At 47.1% G+C, this 10,262-nt stretch overlaps 1 protein-coding gene and 1 long non-coding RNA gene across 5 annotated transcripts; one reads left to right on the plus strand and one right to left on the minus strand.

The window, feature by feature from the left end:
• Positions 1-372: 372 nt before the first annotated feature.
• Positions 373-8,576, minus strand: RNF34 (ring finger protein 34). 4 transcript variants are annotated; one of them, XM_042865877.1, is made up of 6 exons: positions 8,511-8,576; positions 5,435-5,653; positions 4,238-4,624; positions 3,859-3,915; positions 3,418-3,619; positions 373-2,084 (listed from the first exon to the last, which is right to left on the minus strand). In XM_042865877.1, exons 1-6 carry the CDS (start codon positions 8,514-8,516, stop codon positions 1,897-1,899), a joined length of 1,059 nt encoding a protein of 352 aa, XP_042721811.1. In that variant the 5' UTR covers positions 8,517-8,576; the 3' UTR covers positions 373-1,896. The 4 variants fall into 4 exon arrangements, with proteins under 4 accessions (XP_042721811.1, XP_042721813.1, XP_042721812.1 ...); XM_042865879.1 differs by lacking the exon at positions 8,511-8,576 and adding an exon at positions 7,773-8,265; XM_042865878.1 differs by lacking the exon at positions 8,511-8,576 and adding an exon at positions 6,598-8,265.
• Positions 8,566-9,504, plus strand: LOC122176898. Its single transcript, XR_006177872.1, has 2 exons — positions 8,566-8,706; positions 9,275-9,504. It is a non-coding gene; the product is annotated as an uncharacterized LOC122176898 (long non-coding RNA).
• Positions 9,505-10,262: the final 758 nt, after the last annotated feature.

Below are 10,262 nucleotides of genomic sequence, written 5' to 3' on the forward strand. Positions count from 1 at the left end.
GCCCAGGCCTGCTCCTGTCCCAACAGGACTCTGAGCCCAGGCCTGCTTGCAGGAATCTCCCTGGCAGAAGGGTGGTGGTGTCAGCAAGCTGTGCCTCGATTCTGTGCTTTGTGGAACTGTTCCCAACCTTGACGGAAGCAGCAGTCATGCAGCAGCCCCCATTTCTGCCATGCTCCAGGCAGCAGCTCACAGTGCTCAGTGCAGGCTTTCTCCACTGCCTCCCAGCGCGTTATCACTGAGGGGAAATGAAATGCACGTGCCTTCCTGCGGCTGCTGTCTGCCTGGGCACACGCTTGTAAGAGACAGGTAAAGCTTGGGCTGCCTGCCCACCACCTTCCCCACTGGTTAAGGAAAGAGACAGAGGCTGTGAAAGCCCATCACAAATCTTTATTAAGCTTGTGTGGCTAACGATCAGCATGGAAGTAATATACGGTTCTTTTTTCATCAGCTTACCCACTCAACGGAGACTCCGGGAATCAAGTAGCATTAAAAAGTTACTCTAAAAAATAAAGCCATGAGAGGTTTGCTCCCTTCTGAAAAATAGTCAGCAGTGTCTTAAAGCTGCATATTTTGTTTTGAGGAGGAGCTGCGTTTTCATTTTCAAGCCAGCTGCATAAAGACAAGAGCCAGAATGACAGGCAGTGTAGCAGAGGTAAGAATTAGCGGACATTGAAGCCCTGGCGAATCATTTTCTTACCTCCAATTACTTTGTTAGCATGGGGGAAATTCAAAGGAGAAACTGTAGCTTTAGCTGAACTTTCTTTCATCATTTTTTTTTTCTTTTAACTTACTCTTGGACTGCTTGGACACAGGGATCCTGTCCCCACATCTGAAGTGATTTTGCAGCTTCCCTCAGAAGGCTGCATGGGCAGCCCCAGGCACTGAGGTCTTTGCTCCAACACAACACCCTGCTGGAAGCTGAGCCACCAGCAGTGAGGTATGCAGCAGCTGATGGGAAGCAGGGGTAATAGTGACTCAGCCTTGGTTAATGTTGGTGAATGTGAGGTTTTAAAGATGAGGTTTCCTTTCCCCTGTCCTTAATAAAACCATCCCTCCTTAAGGTTAGCAGTGCTATACATTCCACGTGTTAGCAGCAAGTAGTTTCGTGACCCTGATTAGTATTCACAGTAAGATCAGGTTGTCGGCACATGAAGTACAATCATCACATTAGATTAATAGTTACAATAGGCATGAGTGGATTCAGAACCACAAGAACGTGGTTTCCTGTACCTCCTTTCTTAAAAAATCATTCCTAAAGAAAAGTACTTAGTAAGCAGTACTTGGATACCAGATGAGAGCCCTACAGAGTGACAGAGAATGGCCAAGAGAACACAGGGGTAATGTCTGACATTCAGAGCGCAGCAATCCCTGTCAAACAGATTGCTTAAGGTCTTCTGTGCAGGTACAGTTAATGGCAGTGCTTTCTTGAGTCTTTACACTGTTAACACTGTTGCAGGAACAGTGTCAGTTACATTCTATGTTTGTTTAATTGCATAAGAACAGAATGTTCAACCAATAAGTTCTAGAGGACTGGACAGCGTAACGCAAGGATGGTTGAGCAAAGGTGGTTTCTGTGACCTCTTGCTGAGTACTGAATGCGATAACTAGGGCTGATATTCTTCAGAAGAGAGCAATAACTGCTGTAAACAGTTTGACTCAGTTTGTGGGTTTAAGGAAAGTCAGGCAGCTCTGTCACTGTGCGCACAGGCATCACATCATCCTGCCCAACCATCAGATTAAGTATGCTGTAAAAAAGTCTTCATAAATTCTACGTCCTGATGTTCAAAATGTTGCGTTTGAGAATTAAAAATCTGATCTACGCCCCAGGGTTCAGCACTCCTGCCCACAGAAATCCTGGTAGTCAGAGGGTGACTAAAATTGGCTTTTGGTCTTCGTTTAAGACTTAAAGACATGCACAGCCCGCACAACGTACTGCCGGCAGATGGGGCACTCGCTCATCCTCTTGCCGCACTTGGTGCAGGTCACCATGTGGCCGCACTCCAGCAGCACGCAGTCGATCACTGCATCCATGCAGATCCGGCACAAGTTGTCATCGTTGTCGTTCAGCTGTACCTTCTCACCCTCTGCAAAGCAATGGAGAGGGAGGACACACGTTCAGGCCTTGAAAACACTTCAGCCCTGACGCTGACACCAGCTAAAAGATACGAATGGGTACTTCACCATAAAGCTGTGTTGCTCCGTGCTTACAACCGTTTTCTAACCCAGCTAAGAATTATTTCACATTCCTTAACCTCTTAGAGGTTAAGGAACCTCATCCAGTCTCAATTAAGTGCTTGATGACAGTAATTAAAATGCAGAGCTTGTTGTTCTCCATCTCTGAACTTTGTGTAGCAGAACACTTTCCTCACAGTGATGCAGAATGAAGCAGACCAAGTTGTCGAAGCGTAAGCAAGGCCTGAGGATGGTGGAACTGAACAAAGCCTGCCAGGTTTCAGTGCAGCTTTCCTCTCTCAATAACTGTACATTTTGTCAGACCACACTGAGAAAATCTTAACTCTAATGCTTCATTTCAGACAGGTTTTCAGCTCTACTTTAATCACCAACTGAGGGTCTCCCTTGAGCCATGCTTTGACACTCACCAGCAGTACCAGAGAGCGGGTAGATCCTGCAGAATGCTTCACCCCTCTGAGCCAGTTATTTCAGTGTTATGTGCTGGCAACACCTGGCTGTTAAGCAGCCCTGAGCTAAGGCAGCTTTCCAGTCACTGCAGTTGCCTGTTGCTCACATCCTGCCTGGTGGGTGCAAGAATAAAGAGCCAGGCAGGGATTTGTCAGGCCGGCAGCATCATCAAGAAGCTGTTTCTCCCACAATATTTTGTTAACAGAAATCAGGCTGTGCATATACTACAATCAGGCAAGTGAAAGACAGCAACTGTTGAGCACAGAGGTTGGATGAATACAAGTCATTGAGCTGCAGCCACAAAAACACCTTATCGTGAAAGCATGGAGAGAGACCAAACCACTTGATCTTGGACTTTTGCCACTGTAGCTTTTAATTCTGTGTCACAGTGAAAGACCTGAATTACTTTGGTCTGTTGACAGCTACGAGAGAAGCTCTCTTGCTAATACCTTGTGAAATCTAATACAGGATACGGAGGTGCCAAGTTTCACATTCTCCAAAGCAGCAGTTCTCAGCCATGCCATTTTACCTTGCATGTGAAAGCTGAGCTCTCCAAGCTTTGGAAAGTAAATCTTTGAAAAAACAGCACAATTCCTGGAAAGCTTCATTTACACACTGGTACCACATTCAGCTATTCTATAGATGTAGCTCCAACTGGGAAACCACACCTGTGAGTTGTTCCACAAAAGCAGAACAAGTCAGACACCAAGTTGTCCTGCTGGCAGAACCGGCTACTGGAAACCAGAAAAGAAAGGTAAGAATCGAATACAAACTTACGTGTTTTGTGGTTTTCCTCACTCTCTCTGTACAGCCTGCTCACTTTCTCCACAAGTTCCCATTTCTCACAGCATCCTGAATAGTTGACAAAATTACACGCAAGGATCTCCTTCAGCTGCCGAACACTCAAGCCTTCGATGTCCTCCAGACTTGAAATATCAGACAGAGAGGCTCTCGCTCGTTTTCTGGACAATCCGGGAGTCTGAAACACAGAGCTGTATGTTTTTATCTGTCCTGGTAAGTCCAAAGCACCAGATTTTTCCATGCAACACAGACTACATTAAGCTGCAGCAGTTGGGCTAAAGCTTTATCCTTTCCAGGGCAAGTATTTACAGATTAATGGCTGGTTCTGAAAGAACAGAGCGCGACTCGAAATGCTGACAGATCTAAAGACTTTGTGGTGTCACGTGCAAAGGTTTCTCTGCATGGTTCCTAACTCACCTGTTCCTCGGCACTTTCTTCTTCATCATTATTTATAGAAGATGTTTCAGTTTGGCCCTGTGTACAAAATGAAACTAATCAAAACAAATAAGAAAAAAAACTAAAACAACCCCAACCTCTTCTAAAATACTTTCCTTCCTCCCAAACATTTTGAAGTTTCAGCTGCTGCTAATTATTATCAGCTCAAGTCATCCCTATCACCTAAGCTACCAGTCTTATCTAATCATCTTCTGTTTCCAATCTGAAACAGAAAAGGCATTTTCCAGCCCCTCCATCTGCACCAGCTGGTCCTTGTTTTACTTTAGTATGATGCATTATCTAGTTGGGAAAAAAAAAAAAAAAAGCCACTCTACCATAAGACACATGTTAATTATTGTACCCGTAAAGGTGTCCCATTTCCTGTGCTTCCCCCTCTGTTTGCAAGTTCTCCTTGGGACGACACCGACACAGACATAGAAAATGGATGAGTAAAAAACCCAGAAGTCTGTGAGCGCGATGAGCGCAAGCTACCAGCGTCCATGTCCTCCTCTGAGCCTAAGTGGTGGCACAGCACGAGATCCACCAAGTCTTCCTTCTCCCTGCAGGTATCTGTCGGGATGTTTCTGAGAACAAGGTACTGGCGCAGATCCTTGACTTTCAGTCTCATCAGCTGTGGCCGCTGAAATGCTGTTTCTTGCAGCAAGTGACAAGTCGAACATCTTCTGAGATTCTCTTGTAAGACGGAACAAACGGAGCAGAAATCCTTCTTGCAGTCACAACACACGTGCTAAGGATGAGAAAATAACCACGCAGTTGAGTCAGAACGTGAGCCCACGACCCTGCGCCAAACCTCATAATTTACTGCTGCCCTTTCATCGCTGATTGTGACAAACATCAGCTTTAGGATTTAAGTCTAGAAAATTGCCCCATCAAATAGCTCTGCGGCTGTGCCAAGGTGGAGCAAGACAACAAGGAAAGGGGAAACTGAACAAAACTGAGCAAAGAGGCTTCAGAGAATGAGGTCAGTAAGCGGGCCTAAATGGACAAGGTAATAATGATGGATGGTCATATGCAGAAGTGACACCAACAATCTCAATTTTATTTACCTGGAAACTTAATTAAGCCACCAGCTTGGCCCCAAATGATATGAGGTCACTGGAGCACAGCAGCACTTAACAGAACTAAACCCGTTTAACAAACAAACAGCACTTCACAGAAAGAAGCTGTGATACTAAATTGGTAGTGGTTAAACTTGTCTGTTATGTAGTTTGTTCATTTCAGTACCCCACCACTATGGCTGATATCCTCTGCAAACACAGATCTGTTTTAAGAGCCAAGATTCTGCACCTAAAACATGCACCTTACAAATAGGATCAGCACATTCCCAGCTCAGCTCAGATCCAACGTCAGATCCCTTAACTTCTAATCCTGTCTGACGTTCATTTCCTGTGCCCTTGGGATGAGGCACTTTCTCCCTCCCTGACCATCTGACTCAGTTGTCCTTACTGGAGGAAAAAACATGTATGTATTTGTATCCCCATATGCCTACAGATTAGTTCATATTAGTAAAAATATGATTTAAAAGGAAACGACTCACTTTTCTCCTAAAAACTGAGAAGGGCAGTCCACAGGCTTTGCAAACCACGTTAGCAGCTGCTGCAGCTGGAGATGGACACGACGAGAAAGCCGCGTTCGGGGCGAAGCGGAACGGGCCGGCGCCTCCCGCAAAGCCGGCCTGCTGGCCACGGACAGCCCCAGTCCCCATGACTTCATTCAGCAACCCGCAGCAGGAAGCCCACATGGAAGTAGCTCCTGCCTGGAAGCACGCAGAAAAAAGAAAAAGGGATAAAACTGAATATCCTAAGACCCATGTAACACGTGTCCTGCTGCCACAGGGCCTCGCCGTCCCATCTCTCATCATCCCAAAGCGCGCTGTGTGCAATCCCAGAGCACAAGGAATGCAGCATACAAACATCAGTGCAGCCCAGCCAGCCACCCTTTCCAGCTACAACCCAAAGTAGGTAAGATTTGCTTCCGAGAGGCTGAAGCAGGCACAAGGAGCTCCTTTCCTCCTGCTGTGAAGCAGAGTTCTTCACAGAAAAAGTAAGGAATTTGAAGAGGTGATGCAAAGTGAAGGAGGAGAGACTGACAGTCAATTGTAGGCGAAGGACAAGAGCTGAAGGGACGAGAGCGAGAGGTGCAACAGCTTTGTAAGGCTGCCTCCCTGTAGGACCTTCTCCAGAAGTAACTCAGTTCTTTTAGGACTCACGGTGAAACTCTAAAGAACATTTCTGGATCTTCAAACAAACAAACCAAACTTAATTCCAAACTCATGCTCTGTTTCTTTGAGAGGGAAACATCTTTCAGGCCCTCCCTGGAGCTGCTCTGCTGTTCTCTTACACAGGGGCTAACAAAACTAAAGTACCTCCGAATAACTTTATTCCATATTGACTGTATTTCTGGTTTGAGCCCTACTGTTTTATCTCAAACACTATAAAGATAAATACACACATTTCACTGCTACTTTTTTTATCCTTGAAAGCCTTCAGCACCAGATTCTCTATCAGATTTATACTTCAAGTTGGAATTTGGAACCTACACACTGTTTGGGTCATACACATAATTGCAGTCATGTGGCTCATGGAAACCTATTAAACAACAACAAGAACCAACAGAAGCACACTGGGTTTTTTGCAGAAGGAAGCTGAGTGGTACAACTATCTTTTAAACATATTTTTGTTCACCTTTTTTTTTTCTTACCTATTCTAAGTTCTTCTGTTTTGTTTTCTTTATTCCAGGACAGCAGCCTGGACAGCAGCCTCTACCCCTTCAAGTGTAAAGACACGGAACATTGGGTTTGAGCCTGCAAACCTCAACCAACCAGAGCACACGTCAGCCCAGTGATGGCACTGCAGTCCCTGCAGCGACTGCTTTCCATCTTAACACACACGAAGCAGAAAAGCTCAGAAAGGAGTCCTTACTGTGGTGCAGAGAGAAGCTGAGGCACAGAGCCATAGGACTAAACATGCCCTAAAAGGCACTTGCACGAACACGTTGTTAAGAGTGGAACATCAAAAGCACCTCTCTGACCTACACAAACCTGGTGCTCCACTCTTACTGCTGTATGCTGACACTACAAGTGTTGCAAGGCTAGCAGTACGGTCGGTCCTTCTGCTTCTAAGCTGTGGGCAGTAATAACATCAAACAGGTATGCAACAAACAAAACTCACTAGCCCAACTGTTTTCAGAGCCACGTTCACCCCAGCTGTAACCAGGAACCTTCACACAGCACAGAGAAAAGCCTGCAGAGCTCAGGGCATGACTGACCCTGGTTGGTACCTGCAGCTCACTGCCCTCCACACTGAGCCATCCAGCCAAGACTTGCTCTCTGCTTTCCAGCAGCAGAGAGTGGAAACGTCAATATTCCTTTCTCCTGCACAAAACAAATGATGTGTAGTTCTTCCTCCTTCTTAAGTAACAGTTAAATAACGTTTCAGAAAAGCATTCTTAAAACTGGTGACTTAACACTAGGAGCTCTCTTGGATGCGAGGCTGGTCTTTTGAAAAGTATTTTTTTTTTTTTCCACCTTAATGGAAAGTTGTCAGTTGCAAAAAAAATAATGACTAATTCTTCACATGGTCTTACAGAATTGTCACACCAGCTTTATAGTGAACAACAAAAAACTGCTGCAGGCAAATAAGCGCAGAAAGATAAAACACTGAGCCAGAAGTTTGTGAGAATCCAACCAGCTCCACTGCAGGGCACCCAGCAGCAGGACAACAGAACCAGGAGAGAATGCAGCTGCTACCCATGTCCTTACCAGGCAGTTTAACACTTGGAGGAGAGATTTTATTGAATGGCCTGTAACAACTCAGACAAAGCTATAAGCTCAGGGTAAATATGCATCTAGGAAGTTTGTTATCCACTTTTGATACCTGAATTTTCTAAGTATTGGACAGAAGACGTGTGTTACAGTTGCTCCAAGAGCGGATCTATGCAGATGAAAGGCAGTGAAACAGTGTCCTTAATTCGCTCCTTAACCTCAGTCAGCTCTGCAGCTTCCCTGTGATACCGAGCCAGAAAGCACCGACACAACTCATAGATGAGACACTAAAACAAGCAGCTTCCTCCGTGCAGAGCTCAGCACAGCCCGGCCGAGCAGCCAAAGCCTTTCCAGCCATCCTTCCCCACGATCCTCCGGCTGCTCCCTTCACCTCCACGCTCCGCGCACCCTGCAGCGCCGTGAAATCGCATTTCGGCCCTCCAGCCTCAGAGCCCAGCCGTGCCCGCAGGGCTGCTCGCGGCCGCGCACAGCGGCAGGAGGATCCTCCCGCAGCAGCCCAGCTTTAACGCCCCGGGGCCGCGCAGAGCTTTCCCAAAAACGGAGCTCGGCGAAGACCCGAAGGCACGGCGCCCATCCGGGGGTCAGACGAGAGAGCCGTGAGGGATTGGGCCTCGCCTCGGGCCCCGCCCGCCCGCTGACTCAGCGAAGGCCCCTCGGCGAGGCGGTCGCGGCCTCGGGAGCCCCTCTGTGGCGGCCGCGGCCCGAAGGGAGCGGAGGGCCACGGCGCAGCTCGGCCCGCCCCACCCCCAGCGGGGTCCCTGCCGCACCGCGCTCCGTTTCGGCCGCCCTCGTCCCTCCCACAGCCGGCCCAGCCGAGGAAACCCGTCACCTTCATGGCCGCTCCGCCGCCTCAGCACGGCGCCCTACCCGGCGCCGACCCCCGCCCGCGGGCCGCCTCACGGAGGGCGGGCCTTCCCGCGGAGCCGCGTCCTATTGGGTGTTCTCCTCGCGACGGCGGCGGGAGGAGCCAATGGGAGGAGAGGAAAAGCCGCCGAGGGTGGGCGCGGAGGTGGCCTTGAGGCGAGGTGAGGCCGGGGCCCCCAGGGTGGGCGCTGAGTGACTGAAGGGGTTTATTATTTGAAAATCCAGCTCCAAAAAGCTTCCGGATCCCGTTATTACTTTATTTACCTTATAAATATATTAATTAAAAAAAAAAGTTTTAAGAATAAATTTAAAAAAAAATTGTAACCTGTATTGTAACAGTATTACAATAAAAAGCAAATCCTGAGGCAAGCTTTACGTGAGGGCACAGAGCCAACAAACAGGGCCCAACAAAAGTGTTTGAAAACACATTTCGAGCCCAGGCTCTATTACTCATGGAGAAGGTTGCAAAGCCCTTCGTAACTTGGGGTGGGGAGGCTGTGTTTGCAGCAGGGCTCAGAGATGGGCGACAGAGGGGAGAAAAATGAGTTTTCCCATGAGCTGTGCTGAGAGAAAACCTCCCAGACACCTCCCAGAGCCCATGGCCGTGCTGACAGCCCTCAGCACTCTGCCTTCATTGGGGCAGATGTCAGTGAGTCACGCTGTGACACTGATTTGAGATCTCTTTATCACTACGTCTGAGTTTTAACCATGACTGTTGTTCTTTAACAGGGAACTTGAACCTCAGTGGCTGCAAAGTGGCATTGCTGAGCTCAGTTAATAAGCCTTGCCCTCGCTGAGCTCTCGGGGTTGTGCCAAAGAAGCATTAAAAGATTTGAATCTATTAATACAAGATGTCCCATTTACTTCTGCTGTGGAATAACGAGGAATGATGACTCACTGGAGCTCCGTGATCCCCCATGGTTTTACATGGTAAATAGAGAAATCATTCTTAGCAGGAATCACTGTTTGCTTTCAGTGTTTTCAGTTGTGAAATCACAGAATCACAAAGATTGGAAAAGACCTCTAAGCTCATCACCCATCCCTACCACACCCAAACCATTGTACATTACTTTTGAAGTAAATGTTAATCTCCAGGCTTTATTTGGGAATTTCAGAGTGGGTATTACTACCAATACAAAAAGTCCTTACAGCATTCACTCCCAGAGGCACACGGTAATTTGGGTTTACTATTTGAGCAGGTTCAAAGCAGGACTGTCAGCGTGACTTGCATGTTGAGTTTGGAGAGTTACATGGAGTGTCAGGATTTGGGCCAGATGTGTCATTTCCTTGTCTCTCCAACTTCTGCAAATGCCGACTGCAGCTCTCTTCTCCGCCCCTCCCTGCAGCCCACTTTGCCATTTCAGTGCTTCCGCCCAAGCTGTCTTACTTTATTTTCAGGAAATACCACGAAATTAACCTTTGTAACATAACAGCTGCAGCTATTTCCTGCTTTTTATATTCAGATACAGCTGAACAAGTATTAGCTCATTGAGATCTGGGAAGTTATCACTACTTATGCTCACAACAACTAATTACAGCATTAAGCTTCTTCAATATAAATGTATTCCAGAAAATTACTCCAAGCTCGATTTGCCTCCTCCTCCTCTAACCACATCCAGGCGTGCCTGAGTTGTAATCCCTGGTGATGTGCAGATGTGTAAAAATGGTGACTTATGAGTTGCTCCTCCTCCCTCTCCAGTAAGAAAATAAATAAATA

Source organism: Lagopus leucura, unplaced genomic scaffold (assembly GCF_019238085.1).
Source record: "Lagopus leucura isolate 7727_CA_CO unplaced genomic scaffold, USGS_WTPT01 Super-Scaffold_806, whole genome shotgun sequence".
In the NCBI taxonomy this organism is placed as follows: Eukaryota; Metazoa; Chordata; class Aves; order Galliformes; family Phasianidae; genus Lagopus; species Lagopus leucura.

Coding starts and splice junctions, on each gene's coding strand:
- RNF34 (XM_042865875.1), bottom strand. CDS start 5,812: ATGTTTGTATGCTGCATTCCTTGTGCTCTGGGATTGCACACAGCGCGC. Junction 3,916..4,237: donor GAAATGGGACACCTTTACGG/GTACAATAATTA, acceptor TTTTGTACACAG/GGCCAAACTGAAACATCTTC. Junction 2,085..3,417: donor TGAGGAAAACCACAAAACAC/GTAAGTTTGTAT, acceptor ATTGCTTTGCAG/AGGGTGAGAAGGTACAGCTG.